The 19530-nt window shown below is 41.2% G+C and overlaps 1 protein-coding gene across 2 annotated transcripts in view; it reads right to left on the bottom strand.

Moving 5' to 3' along the window:
* Positions 1–19530, bottom strand: part of LOC144696600 (dedicator of cytokinesis protein 4-like) — a 391455-nt gene that overhangs the window by 252223 nt on the left and 119702 nt on the right. For both annotated transcript variants that reach the window (XM_078568091.1, XM_078568092.1), the window contains exon 7: positions 17636–17720. In XM_078568091.1, the coding sequence (XP_078424217.1) occupies positions 17636–17720 (85 nt within the window). The remainder of the gene's footprint in view (positions 1–17635; positions 17721–19530) is intronic.

Here is a 19530-nt window from a genome sequence, read left to right as displayed (position 1 = left end):
AGACAAGTGCAGGATAGTTAAGGAAAGTCAGCATGGATTCATTAAGGGAAAATCATGTTTAATTAGCTTGGAGTTTTGTTGAGGACATAACAAAAGGTTGATAAAGGAAACGCTGTTGATGTGGTGCTTATGGATTTTCAAAAGGCATTTGATGCACTGCCACACAACAGACTTGTGAGCAAAATTCTAGGTCATGAAATAAAACGGAAAGTAGACACTTGGCTAAGAAATAGGCTGAGTGATAGGAAACAGAGCAGTGATAAATTATTTTTTTTCAGATTGGAGGAAGGTTTGTAGTGGAGTTCCTGAGTGGTCAGTGTTGGGACCCTTGCTCTTCCTGATATATATTAATGACCTAGACTATCATACGCAGGGCATGATTTCAAAATTTGCAGATTATACGAATTATATGGAAATGTTATCAACAGTGATGGGGATAGTTTTTAACTTCAAAAGGGCATAGGCCTGTTGGTAGATTGGGAAGACAAGTGGCAGATGAAGTTCAATGCAGATAAGTGTGAGGTGATTCGTTTTGGCAGGAAAGATATGGTGCGACAGTATAACATAAAATAAAGGGAGAAACTCTAAAGGACGTGCAGGAACAGAGACCTTGGTGTATAGGTCATTGATGATGGCAGGGCATGTTGAGAGAGCAGTTAATAAAGCATAGAGTATCTTAGGATTTATTAATAGAGGCATTGAGCACAAGGGTAAGGAGCTCATGTTGAACTTGTATAAGACACTAGTTAGGCCTCATCTGGAGTACTGCATCCAGTTCTGGGTGCCATACTGAGGAAGGATGTGAAGGCATTGGAGAGAGAGTACAGAAGAGATTCACAAGAATGAATCCTGGGATGAAGAACCATTGCCATGAGGGTAGATCGGAGAGGTTGGGTCTGTTTTCCTTGGAGAAAAGAAGGCTAAGAGGATACTTGATACAGGTATTCAAGATCCTGAGGGGTCTTGGGTAGGGTAAATAGTGAGGAACTATCCCCACTCAAGAGAACATCAAGAACTAGAGGGCACAGATTTAAAAAAATTTACAGAAGGAGTAAATGTGATGCAAGGAAACATTTTTCACCCAGACAGTGGTTGGAGTCTACAGCAAATTTCCTGAAAAGGGTGGTGGAGGCAGGTTCACTCGAGGTATTCAAAAGGGAATTGGATTGCTACCTGAAAAGAAAGAATGTGCAAGGTTATGGGGATAAGGTAGGGGAATGGGACGAGGTGGAATGCTCTTTCAGAGAGCCAGTGCAGACTGGATAGGCTGAATGACCTTCTTCTGCACTGTAAAGACACTGTGACGGATGAGACTCGAGGGTCTGAGTGGCCAACTCCTACTTCTAATTCATATGTCTGTTCGTGCATAGTTAAAGCTATTATTTTTCTAGCACTATGGCCCAATATAAAGACCTGGAATTTGCTGAAAACTTGCACTCTGACATATGCCATAATTTGACCACAGAAGTTCCACTAAATTATGGCTTCAATAACGTTTTAAAACTTCTGCACTACTTCACTGTTGCCCCATTTCCTCTTGCTGAAAAGATTAAAAGGTAATTATAATACCTCGGCCCCATTAAAATCAGTGGCATTCTTCAATTTTCTGCAATTAAGCCAGTCTTCATGTCGTTGCCACTCAAACTGAAAACAATGATGCTGGTGACCTGGCAGCAGTGTCATTTGCATTCATTCTTGATGGTTACAGTAGGGAGTTCTTTCTGCTTGTCATGCCTCATTATCCACACTTTGTGCACTCAAGATCGACCCAAAGAGAATCCAAGCCCCATTATCAAAAATGAAATCATGGTTATCAACTTCATTTGGCATGATAACCATTCCTATTTTAAGGAGCATTAGGGTACTGGACTATTTCCTATTATCATTTCAGTATTACCACCAGAACAAAATTGCACTATTACATTATTTCCTATGGATACACTAAATTCTATTGACTCCCATCTTGATATTCTGATGAGATTCACAGTCAGTGTGAGCTTGAATCAGATCGCAGAATATCGATATATTTATGACCGTTTCAATTCGCAATTCTATATGTAGATGAAAGTAAAAAGCTATCATATTGTATCTAAACGCACGTAGCATTCAAAACAAAACAGAGGAACTGATAGCGCAAATAGAAACAAGTATGTATGATCTGATAGCCATTAGAGAGAAATGGCTACAGGGTGACATAGATTGGAACCTGAAGATTGAAGGGTACATGATATTTAGGAAGGACAAGAAGTTAGGAAAAGGTGGAATGGTGGCTCTGTTAATTAATGATGGTATTAACACATTAGAGATGGATGGCCGAAGTTCAGGAAACCAGGATGTAGAAGCGGTTTGGATTCAGATGAGGAAGGATGAAGGTAAGAAATCACTTGTGAAAGTGGTGTATAGGCCCCCAGTTGTAACTACACAGCAGGACAGAATGTAAAAGAGGTAATGAGAGCTTGCCAGAAAGGTACAGCGATAACATGGGGGATTTTAATCTACATAGAAATTGGAAAAATCAGATGGGCAAAGGTAGCGTAGATGAAGAGTTCATAGAACAGCACATTCTGGAACCAACCAGAGAGCAGTCGACACTAGACCTGGTATTGAGTAACGAGATAGGATTAATTGATAACCTCCGAGTGAAGGTACCCCTAGGTCGCAGCAATCATGACATGATTCATTTCTACATTCATTTTGAGGAGGAAATGAGTGTGCCAAGGCTAGTATTTTAAACTTAAAAAAGAGCAATTATGAGGGCATGAAAGCAGAGCTAACTCAAGTGAACTGGCAAATGAGGTTAAGGCATACACCAATAGAAGTTCAGTGCCAGACATTTAAAGAGATATTTCAGAATACACAGAATACATACATTCCAATGAGAAAGAAAAATTCCAAGGGGAGGGTCCACTATCCGTGGTTAAGTAAAAAAGTTAAAGACACTGTCAACCTTAAAGAAAAAGCATATAATCATGCAAAGACTGGTGGCAGGTCAGATGACTGGAAAGGATATAAAGAACAGCAAAGAATGACAAAAAGATTAATAAGGATGGAAAAATTAGCCTATGAGAGAAAGCTAGCTAATAATATAAAGACAGGTAGTAAGAGTTTCTATAGATATTTAAATAGGAAAAGAGTTAGCAAAGTGAGTGTTTGTCCTATAGAGTGCGTGTCTGGGGAATTGATAAAGGAAAGTAGGGAGCTGGCGGATGAATTAAACAGATATTTTGCTTCACTATAGAGGACACAAGTAACATCATAGAAATAGCTGTAAATTAGGAAATTGAACGGAGGGAAGAATTCGGAAAAATTATCATCAGGGACGGGGTAATGAACAAATTGTTGGGGCTGCGGGCTAACAAACCCCCAGGTCCAGATGGACTTCACCCTAAGTTCTGAAAGAAGCGGCTAGTGAGATGCAATGGTTTTAATTTTTCAAAATTTCCTAGATTCGGGGAAGGCTCCATTAGATTGGAAAATAGCAAACATTACTCCTTTATTCAAAAGGGGAGGGAGTCAAAAAGCAGGGAATTCTCAGCCAGTTAGTCTAACAACTGTCATAGGGAAAATGTTAGAAGCTATTATTAAAGATGTTATAGCGGTGCCTTGAATTTTGCTAAGTGCCATCAGGCAGAGTCAGCATAGTTTTGTAAAAAGAAAATATATTTAACCAATTTATTGGAGTTCTTTTAAGTAGTCACATGTGCTGTGGATAAAAGGGAACTGGAGGGTATACTGGTGGATGGCATATCCCTTAACCTCATTTACCAGCTCACTTGAGTTATCTCTGCTTTTATGCCCTCATAATTGCCCTTATTTAAGTTTAAAAAACTAGTCTTGGTCACAATCATTTCTCCCTCAAAATGAATGTAAAAATGAATCATGTTATGATGACTGATACCTAGGGGTGCCTTCACTCAGAGGTTATCAATTGATCCTATCTCATTACTCAATACCAGGTCTAACGTAGCCTGCTCTCTGGTTGGTTCCAGAATGTACTGTTCTAAGAAATTATCCCGAAAACATTCTATGAACTTAGATTTCCAGAAGGCATTTGATAAAGTGCCACATCAAAGGTTATTGCAGAAAATAAAAGCTCATGGTGTTGGGGGCAACATATTGGCACGAATAGAAGATTGGCTAGCTAACACAAAGCAGAGAGTTGGCATAAATGGGTCTTTTTCTGGTTGGCAGGATGTGACGAGTGGTGTGCCACAGGGATCAGCGCCGGGAGCTCAACTTTTTACGATTCCTTTTAAATGGCTTGGATGAAGGGACTGAAGGAATGGTTGCTAAATTTGCTGATGACACCAGGATAAGTGGGAAAATAAATTGTGAAGATATAAAGAGGCTACAAAGGGAAATGAATAGGCTAAGTGAGTGGGCAAAGATCTGGCAAATGGATTATAATTTGGGCAAATGTGAAATCATTCATTTTGGCAGGAAAAATAAAAAAACTTATTAACTAAGTGATGAGAGATTGCAGAGCTCAGATTCAGAGGGATCATCCATGAGGGCCTGCGGGTGAATCACAAAAGGTCAGTATGCAGGTACAGCAGGTAATTAGGAAATTTAATAGAATGTTATCGTTTATTGTGAGGGGAATTGATTACAAAAGTAGGGAGGTTATGCTTCAGGTGTATAAGGAATTGGTGCGACCACATCTGGAGTATTGTGTACAGGACTGGTCTCCTTATTTAAACAAAGATGTAAATGCATTAGCAGTTCAGAAAAGGTTTACTAGACTAATACGAGGAATGGGTGGGTTGTCTTATGAGGAAAGGCTGAACAGGTTAGGCCTGTATCCACTGGAATTTAGAAGAGTCAAAGGCAACTTAACTGAAACCTTTAAATTCCTGAGGGGTCTTGACAGGGTGGATGTAGAGGGGATGTTTCCTCTTGTGGGTGAATCTAGAACTAGGGGTCACTGCTTAAAAATAAGGGGTCACTCATTTAAGACAGATGAGAATTTTTTTCTCTCAGAGGGTTGAGTGTCTTTGGAACACTCTTCCTCAAAAGGCGATGGAAGCAGAGTCTTTGAATATTTTTATGGCAGAGATAGATAGATTCTTGATTAACGAGGGGGGTGAAAGGTTATCCGGGTTGGCAGGAATGTGGGATTGAGGTTACATTCAGATCTGCCATGATCTTACTGAATGGTGGAGCAGGCTCGAGTGGCCTACTCTTGTTCCTAATTCATATGTTCGTATGTGTAGAATAGCAGGAAGACAACTGTGGACTCAACATAACGTAACTATATATACACCCCTTAATTTCTCCATTTATTAAGTGGTAATGAAATCTGCCAAAACACACCAATCATTTTTCAATGCACATTCAAGCCGGAATCAAGAATTGATTTACTCTGGACCACGTTAAGCCACCTCTACATATTCTGTTACAGATGAACTTCAAAACTGCTTTCACCTTACATAATTAAACAAACCTCAAAAACCTTTTGCTAATTTAAGCAACTAAACTTAACAAGAGTATTTATTATAATTGGCATCTTTCCAACCATAATCAGTTATACTAATAGTTCAAGGTTTATAGAAAATTGATGACATTCAAAAATATTTAATTGGTGGGATCAGTGCATTAGCCATTGGCTATCCTGCTTTATATTCAGTCCTGTGCTCAATATGGTCTATTCTAAATCAGTTCTCCAGCTAATTTTGGGATAAGTTAGCCACTGCAGAATTGAGGACGACAATGGTCTAACATACGGTGTTTGACATCAATATCTCTACTGCAGCCACTATAACTTTTCCTTGAATTTATATACAAACTTGAAAATGTCTGAGACTCTTCAGAAGGAAAATTGGGTGTGGAGTGAGACCAGGTGGTGATGTCATGAGAATGATTAGTTAAATAATAATGAGGTCTTTCAAACATTGGGCAAGAGGTTGCAAGGTGGAGTGCTCGAAGAATTACAATACGACATTACAATGTGATAGGAACAAGTATCTTCCACAACTTGCTAGCAACAATGCCTAGTCAGTTTCCTTCCAAAGGTAGCATTGCATTTTCCATGAGCAGCCCCCACTGTCCTTACAAATCTTAAATCATGGTATGGTCACTTGCTGCCCTTGCAAAGATGTTGTGCCCTTTAGGACTCATAATTGGCGACCCCGAGTGTCTGTTGCACTTCATTTCTTTCTGAGACATTGAGGATGTCAACACACAATATGGCAAGGCTCAGATTCTCAATTATTTATGCAAATTTAAACAAGTAGGACACACCAACACAACCTTATTTACAGAATAGCAGTAAATGATCTGATCTAACTACATTCCATATAACCCCATTGAGTGTCAAGAGTCTGTACACCAGTAGCCGAAAACATGCTCCAGTTTTGTAGTTCAGGTTGACCCAGGATTGCCTCAATTCCCACACTTCTAGTTCAGTATTCCTGTTTAGCCTTCTACATCAAGGGTTTAAATCTACTATTGGCAAATTCTAGCCAACAACATAATGCATGAAAGAAATTTAAGCTGCTTACAGGTCAAATGAGCAATAGGAGGGAGTTTACAAGAACAATCTCAAAGTTAGTCCTAATGCCCTGTTCTCCCTGCCACATAGTCTTGCATCTCTCTCTACTTCAAATCTTCATCCAATTTGTTTTTTGAAAGATGCAATGATATTTTCCCCCAATTAGTCTCTATGGACCATGACATTTGGCTGTCCTTCCTTCCTTAAAGATTTTCCTTCGATTGTGATGACCTTTACTTTGGCATCAGGGAAACAAAAGCCATTTAGCATATTCAGTCTCACTGACAAAAAAGCCCATTACTAGCCCTGACTGTAGAATCCCTTATTACCACTGTTGTAATATGCCTTTAAGGGATATCAGCATGACATCACTAAAAAGGAAATGTGTCATGTGATCCAGTCTTCATTTCACTTTTGCTTTGAGCAGATGACACACATAGCTCTCGTGTCTTAAAGCTTTATACCTATGTAAAACTGTTCTCAAGTGCCTAGTTTTAATAACTGAACCCACAACATGTTTAGCAAATCCCTTTTAAGCGATTGGTGCCATGTACCTTGTAAACTGAATAAATGCAAGGTATTCTATCATTAAGACATGACAACCACTACTCTGGTTCATGCCATCTGCCTCTCAGCTCAAGTTACTATTGATTTTCCAATGTTAATCAGGACCACCCTCCTTTGAATTGTATCATTGTCACTTTCTGCCTTAGGGAAGGTAGCAGGGAAGGTGGTGCAGAATATTCATGTGGTCAGTTTCGCTGCTTTTCTGTCAATGGAAATAAAGATTTGCACCAGTCAATGATCTGGTGAAGTTTCTTCATTCTAATTTCCTGGGTTAACTCATCAACAAACCCATTGGAACAGTGATTGGCATCAATCCCATCCAAAACACTGTAATCTGTTCAGCAGGTCAGGCAACATCTGAAGAGAGAAACAGAGTTAACGTCAAACATTGCAGGTGACTGACCTTTCATCAGAACTGTGCCAATGAAAGGTCGTTGACCTGAAACGTGAACACAGTTTCTCTCTCCACAGATGCTAGCAGACCTATTGAGTATTGCCACCATTTTCTGTTTTTATTTCAGATTTCCAACAATCACAGCATTTTGCCTTGGCAATCTAATCTGTCTTCCAAATTAGGGTGCAGCCTTTGATAAGTAAATCAGGCTAAGCACTGCAAGCAGTCACCTGCAGGTTCATAAAGAAAATTGCTTGGCTATCTCACCTGGCAACGCCCTTGAATGTATTTTTCATCAATCTTTTTGTACCTTTTTCCCTACTATGGGGCAACAGGTACGACAAGGCATGCGAGCACATCACTCATGAAGAGATGATGCTAAATGGCATGGTAATTCTTACCTAATAATTTGCTACAAGTGTTCCCTGAACCTGAGAGTCCTATGGCCCTGTGCTTTACTGTAGATAGTCACCTATTTCTCCCTTTCTATCTTGAGTGGTCGAGCACTGCCTTCTGAGTAGTCAAGTGCTGAAGAGTACAACCCAGGAATTTCTCACCTTCTCTCATACTGTGGATTCTGACCAATTGCTATTCAAGTTTGGGGATCCTGTGCTCCAGAAACTTCACCACCAATTATATCCTCTTCTGCCAAACGAGGCCAAGGTGGGCTCAGGTCAGATGGACAAAATCAGGACGGGTATAAATTGAAATCAGCCAGCCACATGGGACAGGTTAAAATCCATTAGATACTGTAAACGTGCTGTCCCAGGGTACGCTGATGGCCAGCATATAGCAATCCACACTCAACACAAGAGTTCCCTACACTGCCATCCCTTTGTGTCTAACTTAAAAGATGTAGATAGTGACAGCCTGAATTCCCACAGGCACCAACTCTGCTTATTCATTTCACCTATTTATTTATTCAGAGGGACAAAATGTGCTCTTGTTCAATGGCACCTCAATGATGAACTCACTCTGAGGCTAAACACCAGAGACTTTCGAGGTGTCTCATTCCACAGGAAGAACATGCCAGAGAACAGCTAATCACACTTGTTGTGGTGTTTTGTCATTTCAAGCTAGGAAACCATTTAAGGCACCAAATAAGCAATGTCAAAAGTCTCCTAATTATTGACCAGATAAAGGTTAGTTAAATTTAATGTAATAAAAATGCAAATTTCAGGACTTATATCCCAAGTATTTTCATTATGGTGAATCACCATGATTTTCTGGTCTCTAACACTCCACCGGGCTCGCTTAGCATTAATGATGCATAAAACGGAGACAAAAATCTACCTTCCGGAAACTGGACATACTGGGGCCAGCCAGCCTAGATTATTCCAGCTATAGCTTTACATGTAGACAGAGTGCAATGTATTATTTGATATTTATACATGAAACAAGTTGCCTCTTTCAGGTTCTAGTGACAATCAAGTCAGAGGGAGTACAGCTGCAATAAGCTTCAAGGAAGTAAGGCAAGGCTGGATGGCCTCTACTTTAATGCCAGGAGTATTACAGGTAAAATGGATGAGTTAAGGGTGAGGGTTGACATGTGGAATTGTGATATAGTTGCCATCACTGAGAAGTGGTTGAGGGAAGGGCAGGATTGGCAGCTCAACATTCCAGGATATAGAATCTTCAGGCAAGATAAGGGAGGGGGTAAAAGAGGCGGCGGCATTGCATTATTAGTCAAGGAGTCAGTTACTGCAGTAAGGAGAGATGATATCTTGGAGGGGGCATCGAATGAAGCTTTGTGGGTAGAGCTTAGGAATAAAAAAGGGGCAACCACATTATTAAGTGTTTATTATAGACCCGCAGATAGTCAGCAGGAAATTGAAGAGCAAATATGTGCACAATTTGAGGAGGTGTGTAAAAACAATAACAATAGAGTAATTATATTAGTTGATTTCAACTTTCCCAACATTAATTGGGATAGACATAGTGTTAAGGGCTTGGATGGAGTGGATTTCTTGAAATGTGTACAGGACAACTTTTTAGGTCAATATGTAGAGGGTCCAATGAGAGACCTAATTCTGGGGAATGAAGCCAGACAGGTGGCTGAGGTGGTGGTGGGGGAGCATTTTAGTGATAGCGACCACAACATGGTACAGTTTAAGTCTGTTATGGACAAAGAAATCGACAAGTTGCAAAAAATGTTTTGGATTGGGGGAGAGTGGATTTTAGTAAAATAAGGCAGGATCTGGCCAAGGTAGACTGGGAACAGTTACTTGTGGGAAAGTCTACAGAGGAACAGTAGGGGATGTTCAAAAAGGAAATGGGGAGGGTACAGGCTCAACCTGTTCCTTCGTGGATGATAAGAAGGAGCAACAAGCCCAGAGAACCATGGATGATCAGAGATATTCAGGTTACGATGAGAAGGAAAAGAGAGGCTTTTAGCAGGTACAAAGGAAGCAAATCAGCAGACGCATTAGTGGAGTACAGACAGTGCAGGGTGGAACTTAAGAAAGCAATCAGGAGAGCAAAGAGGGGGTATGAGAAAGCTCTGGCTGGTAAAAGTAGGGAAAATCCCAAGATATTCTATAAGTGTATCAATGGGAAGAGGATAACCAGGGAAAGAATAGGGTTCATAAGGGACCAAGGGGGAAATCTATGGGTGGAGCCAGAGGACATCGCTAGAGTGTTGAATGATCACGTCCGTCTTCATCCAAGAGAATGAGGATGAAGGTATCGAACTCGGGGAGAGAGACTGCGAGGTTCTTAAGCAAATTGATATAGGGAGTGACAAGGTATTGGAGGTGTTGGCAGGCTTAAAAGTGGACAAATCTCCAGGTCCAGATGATTTGTGTCTCAGACTGCTGAGGGAGGCAAGGGAGGAGATCGCAGGGGCTCTGACCCAAATTTTTAATTCCTCTCTGGCCACGGGGGAGGTGCCAGAGGACTGGAGAACAGCTAATGTGGTTCCGCTATTTAAGAAGTGTTGTAGAGATAAGTCAGGGAACTACAGGCCAGTGAGTCTCACGTCAGTGGTAGGGAAACTATTGGAGAAAATTCTGAAGGAGAGCATCCATCTCCACTTGGACAGGCAAGGTTTGGTCAGGGATAGTCAGCATGGCTTTGTCAGAGGGAGGTCATGCCTAACAAATTTGATTGAATTTTTTGAGGAGGTGACCAGGTGTGTAGATGAGGGTAGTGCAGCTGATGTAGTTTATATGGATTTCAGCAAAGCCTTTGACAAAGTTCCACATGGGAGACTTATAAAGAAGGCAAAGGCACATGGGATACAGGGTAATTTGATAAGGTGGATTCAAAATTGGCTTACTTGTAGGAGGCAGAGGGTGATGACAGAAGGATGCTTTAGTGATTGGAAGCCAGTGTCCAGTGGCATACCACAGGGATCTGTGCTCGGTCCCCTATTATTTGTCACTTATATAAACAACATGGATGACTATGTAGGATGGGGTAGGATTAGTAAGTTTGCGGATGACACAAAGATTGGTCGGGTAGTTAACAGTGAGGTTCAGTGTCTTGGGCTACAGGAAGGTATAGATCGGATGGTCAAATGGGCAGATAAGTGGCAGATGGAATTTAACCCTGAAAAGTGTGAGGTGATACACTTTGGAAGGAGTAATTTAACAAGGAAGTATTCAATGAATGGCATGGCACTAGGAAGTTCTGAGGAACAAAGGGACCTTGGCGTGTGTGTCCATAGATCTCTGAAAGCGGAGGGGCATGTTAGTGGGGTGGTGAAAAAGGCATATGGGACACTTGCCTTTATCAATCGAGGCATAGATTACAAAAGTTGGGAGGTCATGTTGGAGTTGTACAGCACCTTGGTGAGGCCACATCTGGAGTACTGTGTGCAGTTCTGGTCGCCACATTATAGGAAGGATGTGATTGCGCTGGAGGAGGTGCAGAGGAGATTCACCAGGATGTTGCCTGGGATGAAACATTTAAGTTATGAAGAGAAGTTGGATAGACTTGGGTTGTTTTTGTTGGAGCAGAGAAGACTGAAGGGCGACCTGATCAAGGTGTACAAGATTCTGAGGGGCATGGACAGGGTGGATAGGGGCAGCTGTTCCCCTTAGTTGAATGGTCAGTCACAAGGGGGCATAAGTTCAAGGTGAGGGGCAGGAGGTTTAGGGGGGATGTGAGGAAAAACTTTTTTACCCAGAGGGTGGTGATGGTCTGGAACACGCTGCCTTGTAGGGTGGTGGAGGTGGGTTGCCTCACATACTTTAAAAAGTACCTGGATGAGCACTTGGCATGTCATAACATTCAAGGCTATGGGCCAAGTGCTTGTAAATGGGATTAGGTAGGTCGGTCAGATGTTTCTCACGTGTCAGTGCAGACTCGATGGGCTGAAGGGCCTCTTCTGCACTGTGTGATTCTGTGACTGAGGTAGCTGTTGAGTTGTGCCACTGAGGTCAGAACAGTAGGAGCAGAGATGTAAAGGACATTGAATCATTGAATGGTTCCAGCACATGAGACCACCAAAGCCTGTTGCATCCATGCCATCTCTGTACAAGAGCAACTCAGTTAATCCCACTCCTGCACACCTGCAAATTTCCCTTCAAGTGCTTATCCAATTTCCTTTTGATAGCCATGAATCAAGAGGTAGTGCATTCCAGGTCCTAACTGCTCTCTGCAGCAAAAGGTTTTTCTTCATGTCACCTTTGATTTCTTTTGCTAATTGCCTAACATCTGTGCCCTTTGGTTCTTGACAATTCCACCAATGGGAACAGTTTTTCTCCATCTACTCCATTAAGATCCCTCACAATTTTAAACACTTCTATCAAATTTCTTCTCGCTATTCTCTTTCTAAGAACAACCCCAGCATTTCCAGTCTACCCACATAACTGAAGCCCCTCAATGCTGGAAGCAAACAAATCTTTTTTGCACCCTCTCCAAAGGCTTCACATCCTTCCTAAAGTGCAGTGCCCAGAACTGGAGACAATACTCCAGTTGAGGCCAAACCAGTGTTTTATAAAGGTTCATCATCACTTTCTTGCTTTTATACTCTTTTCCTTTATTTATAAAGCCTAGGGTCCAACATGCCCTTTTAACCACTTTCGCAACCAGCCCTGCTACCCTCAATGATTTGTGCACATATATCCCCAGAATTTTTCCTTCAGAATTGTACCCTATTGTCTCTCATAGCTCTTCCGACCAAAACGTATAACTTCGCACTTCTGTCATGAGTCTGCCCATCCCACCAGCCTATGTCCTCCTAAAGTCCATCACCATCCTCCTCAAAGTTCACAATGTTTCCAAGTTTTGTGTCACATGCAAATTTTGAAATTGTGCCCTGTACACCCATGGCCAAGTCATTAATACACATCAAGAATGGCAGTGGTCCTGGTATCCCTGGGGAATCCCATTATGTGCATTCCTCCAGTCCCAAAATCAGTTGTTCACCACAACTCTCTGGTTCCTGTCACTCAGCCAACTTCATAACCATGCTGCCACTGTCCCTTTTAGTTGCTGGGCTTCAACTTTACTGATAAGCCAAGTACACTCTCTTCACACCCCTTTTAAATATCTTTGTACACCACATCAACCACAATGCCCTCTTCACGCCTCTCTGTTACCATATCAAAAAAACTCAATCAAGTTAGACATTATTTGCGTTAAACAATTCTGTACTGGATTTCCTTAATTCACACTTGTCCAAATGACAGTTTATCTCGTCCCAGGTTACCATTTCTACAAGCTTTCCCACCACTGAGGTTAAGCTGACTGTTCTGTAGTTGCTGGGCTTCGCCTTATGTACCTCTCTCTTGAAATTCTGTTCTTTCCCAAAAAGTTATCTGCACACATTTGTGTGAAGGCCTGATGGATTAATAATTTGAAAAATATAGTGAAAGAAATGGATTGAACAGGGTGACAAGGTACTAATCAGTCCCCCATTCAACCCAAGATTGTGGCTAAGAGAAGAAATAGAGTCAAAAGTAAACGGAGCAGTTATGCTGATGGCTGAAGATTATTGCTTCATTCTTCCCGATTCTGAGCTAGAAAAATTAACCTTTATTCCAAGGCTTAATGTTGGAAGAGTAATCTAAGAGATGCAGTCAAGGATTGTCAGAATTGTTTAAGGGATGATCATTTAAATATGCAAAATGCCAGCAGCATGCATCACCGAACAGCAATATGTAGATAAGGAAAAAGAAGTTTGCTGGCTGTGCAGTGAGTACCTTGTTGTGTATGTTCAAGAGAGAGTTGGACCTGTGTGACCATGTCATACAAGAGCTCATACTGGAATATAAATGAGAGTCAATATCATCTTCTAGATTAGGTTTGTGATCACCTAAAGAATCAGAGAGGAATTTTCCAGACTTTGGCTTAGAGCAGTGGTTCCCAAATCATGGGTAGTCGCAGGACAAGCAATTGGGGTCTCGGGCTCCCCCTCCTGAGGCAGTAATGATCACTGTAGAGGTGAAACTAGGCACTAATTGAACTCTTGCAATAGGCCATTTTGATAGAACGACAACTCTTGGCGTGCTCTGCGTTAAGAGCCTGGCTAGTTATTGTGAAATCTTCCAGAGCTGGCCTCCAATTTGCTACCTTGAGTGCGATACAGTGGTATTCACTATGCTGCCCTTGGGCCGATTGTCTTTCCTGAAGCCTGCTTGCCGACCTTGCCACTCGCCACCTCCCTCCCTGAACCTCCTGCTTGCAGCCCGTCTCACTCCCTCACTTCTTCCTTTTGTCACCACAGCAAGACGAGAGGAAGGGTCAGCAAGTGGGAGGAAGGTGGCAAGCACAGGGTTATGGAGGGAGGCAGCGAAAGGGAGAGTCGGGGAGATGAATTGAAAGAGGCAGTGAGCAGGAGCTCAGTTGAAAGAGTACTAAGTTATTTCAATTTCTTAAGAGTTACTAAGTTACTAACTCTTACTAAAAGGATTTTTGGGCCAGTTAGGTTCAAGGCAGCCAATAGGTTTTTAATATAAAAATTAAAAGTCAGGAACATAACCCATTCTTATTACATATTTTGTTATGGGAAAGTGACTTTCATTTAACACTTTTTTTTAGGAACACCTTAGGAGTGCTAAATGAGGGATACTCTATAAAGTAGAAGTTATGCTCGATGTATACTGAAGCTTGGTTAGATCATACTTGGTGTGACGTGTACAGTTACTGACGTGTTTAGCTTTTTAAATTATTTTTTGTGTTTTACATACCACGATACTGTTTTGAAGAAATAAATCACAATGAATAAGTATTTATTAATTCTACTTATGGTCCAATTAATATTGTCCAAAATCCCAATTGGCCCTCACTATTTTTTAGTGAATACCACTGGTTTGGAGAAGATCTGTCTCTCTGGTGGGTTTGTATTATTGTTCTTGTCGTGATAACAAGGAGGAATGGGTCAGTGGACGTTGTTACAACATCGTACAATCAGCCTTAAGTTGCCAAATACATGAGGGGCTTCGATATCACGGAGAGAAATTCCTTCCTTTGCTAGGGATCAATCCAGGTAAAGTTCAGAGCTTTCAAAATGGTTTCACAACTCCCTCCCACTCCAGCAACACACTCCTCCCACCACTCTCAGTCCCCCACCTGGTTCTGACTCAGGGGTCACAGCAATTTAGCAGTAAAATGGGATCACAGTGGTGTGGGTTTTTAATCTTTTTTTCTGCCTCTCCCAGGAGCTTGTATGTCTCCATGTGGTAGAAAATGTGCGTATCATCAACATAGGGCACCATGACTGTATGAAAGAGGCTAGATGGACCAGCTGCTCACTTCCTGTCTGACATTGTTGCACATTTGTGGGAAAAGACTAAATATGGGCCCTTGGGTAATGATCCAAATATAGCAGTGTGGGGAGCAAAGTGAAGCCAAGCAATTGCTTGAGATGCATTATCCACATTCGTAAAGGTAGGAACAGAATCATGAAAAGTCAGGGCCATTATGGCCCCTACCTGGCAGCTGCAGCAACTTTACAGAATAAAGCTCTGTGACATGCAATGGATGGGAATTTTTAAACATGACGAGACTTATCATACAAATAGACAAATATACAAATTAGGAGCATTAATAGACCATTTGACCCCTTGAACCTGCTCTGTCATTTGATAACATCATGGCTGATCAGATTGTGGCCTCAACTCCACCTTCCTGTCTACGTCCTACACCCTTGGACTCACTTCTTAGTCAACAATCCATCTGCCTCTTTGTTAAAAATATTCAGTGACCCTGCCTCCACCACTCTTTGGGGAAGTCCACAGACTCATGGCCCTCAGGGGAAAAAAAAAATCTTCTCATCTCCATCTTAAATGGGAGACCCCTTATTTTTAAGCTGTGTCCCCTAGTCTCTCCAACAGGCAGAAACATCCTCCCAACAACTACCCTGTCGAGACCCCTCAGGATCTTAGATGTTTCAATAAGATCACCTCTCATTCTGCTAAACTTCCATGGGTTTCGGCCCAACCTGTCCAAACTTTCCTCATAAGATAGCCCCTTCATCCCAGGGATCATTTGACTGAACCTTCTCTGAACCGTTTCTAATGTAGTTAAATCCCTTCTTAACTGAGGCCACCAATCCAAGTACACTACATCTACAAGTTCCCCTTTATCCATGTTGCTTGTTACTTCCTTTTCTCTCAGTCTAATGTCGAATTCCACCCCAGAATTTCTAACATGAGGAGTAACAGAATTAGGTTGAATCCAAAAGCACTGCTGATTTGCACTTTGTTCATTAAAGTCAAAGATCTTAAAATTCTGAGTCCCAGTCATGCACAATTTCCACCCGCCCCATCGCCTGAAGGTCACCCTGTCAAAAATTAGTCAATTAGAATATGACAGGAGGGGAAAGAGCACTTATACTACTAACAACTGAAGCCAAACCAGAAGACCCAGAAAATTCACAGAGTTAGGGGTTGCAGAGAAAGCACTTTGTAAAGCTGACTGCTCTTAAAGCATCACCCATAAGCAGCAATCTGAAGGGATGACTCCTTAACTCCTGTTAAGATGATAACTTGAGAAGTTGCAGGTTATCAGCCTTAGGATAGGTGTAGCACACGTGTCTTCGAGTCAAAAGGCTGTTATTCAAATGTCAGCAAATTTGAGCATATAATCTAAACTGACTGCACTGTTGAAGGTGCTGCCTTTCACATGAGCAAGACTCTGCCTGATCAGGTGGCTGTAAATGATTCCATCACATTATCTGAATAAAAGCAGGAAAGTTCTCCTGTAATCCTTGACAACATTTATCCCATGACCAGCATTACTGATAATCCGTTCTATCAAGCCATCCAGTTGGTCTGCAAATTGGCTGCTGTTTGCCTACAATACAACAGTGACAGAACCTCAATTGTAATTCATTACCTATATTATATATCTATATATAAATATATATATTATATACACACACACAACATTTTTTCATTTATTCTTTCTTTAAGTATCACCTCAATCTCACATGGTTCCACACGGTTCAAGACCCCCAACCAACCGCATCAGTCTTGCCTGTGACTGTCGGAGAACTTAGAAGCTAAGATCAAAAGGCCACACAAAACTTGTAAACAATGGGAGTGGCAGTAGCTTTCAACAGAGGAAATTGTCAGATTATTTTACAAGCTACATGCAAAATTAAATGGTCTAGGGTGGGGGAAATGTCTGTGTCAAGGAATAATTTCTAATTGGCAGTCTTGTTAATTGTAGAAATGTTAGCCAATGACTAAGCTGATTTTAATGCCAAAAGGGAATGATGAGAGTAGGACTCATTTGGAAGTGTACTCAGATTTTAATCAACTGAAGGTCTCCCTTAACAAGCTATATCTGCAGCTGTCTAGCAGCTGGCAAAACTTGGCTATTGCTTTGTAAAGGGAGTGTAACTTCCTGAACTACTATCAAGGCGTCAAGGCCCACTTGCATCTGCAGAAACAAAGATGTGGATGCCAATGAGAAAAGGCTAGAGATTATCTCCATTGCTCGTTTAGCTCAGCTTCCCGGCATTCTGCATCCTGATCTTCCCTCTGCTCTTCCTCAAAGCAGAGGAACAGAGAGAAGTTCCAGGCAGACACCACTGATTTCTGAGGCACAGTCTAAAGCTGTAACATTTAAAGTTAAGTAAAAATATTTAAGTAATTTAAATAGCTTTAGAAATTTAAAAAGTTAAAACACGACGAATAACTCTTGTACAACAGCCATATCACTACTTTCTCCTTCAAATGAAGATTGTTATATAGCAAGATAACAATATAAAAACATTAATGCATGCTCACCAATTTGTATAGTTCTGTAACACTTATTTCATCAGGATCCACCATACTGAACTCTTTCCTTGGTACCAGATCCAGGCCCATCTGTCTATTTAGGAAGATAAAGGAACATATAATAGATTGGAATAATTTTTCAAGTACTTTAAAGAAACTTGTTCCACCTGTGCGTAGTTACTGAATTCATAGCATTATACCAAACTGTGGTGACTCTTACATAAATGCAAATTGATATTTCAAAATAACATCCTTTAACACAGCAAAACATCCCAAGGCACAACACAGGAAAGGTAATAGACAAAATCTGGCACTGAGTTAACAAAGGAGCCAATGCAGTTGCAAACCAAAAGCCTGCTGACCAAAAGTTGGAAGGGTTTAGGGGGGAAATTTCGAGAATGCCTAGACAGCTGTAGGCACAACTGCCAATGGTGGGCTGAAGGGATTGCAGAGGTGTACAAGAGGCCAGAGTTGAAGGGCCACTGTGAACTTGGAGAATTTTAGACCTGAAGAACATTGCAGAGATAAAAAGGGGGGATTTTAACATGAAGATGACAATTTCTAAAATCAAGGCATTTCTAGACTGGGAGTCAAATTAAATCAGCAAGCAAAGGGGTAATTGGTGAAAAGAAGTTGGTGCAAGTTAGGATTCATGCAGGATTTTGAACAAGCTGAAGATTGTAGAGGGTGGATGATATAAGTCTAGTAAGTAAGGATGAGTCTGGGACTAAGAGAAGCTTGGATGAGGATATCAACAGATGGGCTGAGGCAGGGACAAAAAAAAAAAAAAAATTGCTTGCATATATAAAGCACTTTTCATGACTTTAGGATGTCTCAGAGCACTTTTGAAGGAGACTGGTGATATTACAGAGATCTTTGTAACACAGAGGATGTGGGGTCGGAAGCCCTATGAAGCATCAAATAGGATGCTGAGGTTGCAAACAGTCTGGCTCAGCCTGAGACAATGATGAGGGAGGAAGGTGGAATTGATGGCAGGAAATGCAATGTGCGGCCAGGACCATGGCTTCAGTCATCCAATGTACGAATGGAGGAAATTGCAAATCATTCAGGGCAGGATTTTGAACTTTGCAGGATGTTCAATTTTGAAAAAGGAGATACCATTATTGGTAATTCTCAAATAGCATGTCTGGTATGAAGTCTTTCTGCGCTTAGATTAAGTCACAGTTTGAACTGCAGCAGTATCACTCCAGTGTCAGGTCCTAACATGAAACACAATTATACTAAAACTAGGTCAAAAAAGGGCATCTCGCACCGCTTCGAATTTACTCCAATGACATAACTCCAATTCGATGTGAAACTGCGTTTCAAATATGCCCAGGTGACCTGTTGAACAGTCTCATGCACTTCTGAAGCTCAGAATGAATATCTTTAATGTTAAGAGAGAACAGATACTCTTGCCCATACTCAAAACTTAAAAGGTACGATTGAGGAAGCAAAAGGTTCTGTTACTGATCAGCCTTGGGTCATTGTACACTACAAGGGTTAAAGGTGACAGGTACCAGTGTCACATTGGTGACTGCATTACAACCAGAGCCTGAATTAAGCTTTTGGGAAAAAATATCCTTCATGTGACAATTCTTAAATGCTGCCAACACAGCTTTAAGAACATTCAGTGTATTCTAATCGCCCTCAATGCTGAAACAGTGATTGGTTTGTTATTTTAATATAGTGGCTTTAATTACATAATTGTACAGCTTGTTCCATCATGGGGCTTTGAATGCATCATTCATGGTTTAGCAGGTGCCCAGCCCATTACATATTCTACTTAAGCACATGAAAGAAACTTGGTAGAATTACATAGCTTTCACATGGCCTGCAATCTTCGCTTACTGAGGGCTTCTTCTCTACTGTCAACTTTCACTCTGCCCACCTCTTTGATATAT

The sequence above is a fragment of the Cetorhinus maximus genome, chromosome 22 (genome assembly GCF_964194155.1).
Source record: "Cetorhinus maximus chromosome 22, sCetMax3.hap1.1, whole genome shotgun sequence".
NCBI classification, from domain to species: Eukaryota; Metazoa; Chordata; class Chondrichthyes; order Lamniformes; family Cetorhinidae; genus Cetorhinus; species Cetorhinus maximus.
Note: the sequence above shows the minus strand (reverse complement) of the source record. Positions and strands in the feature narration are given on the sequence as shown.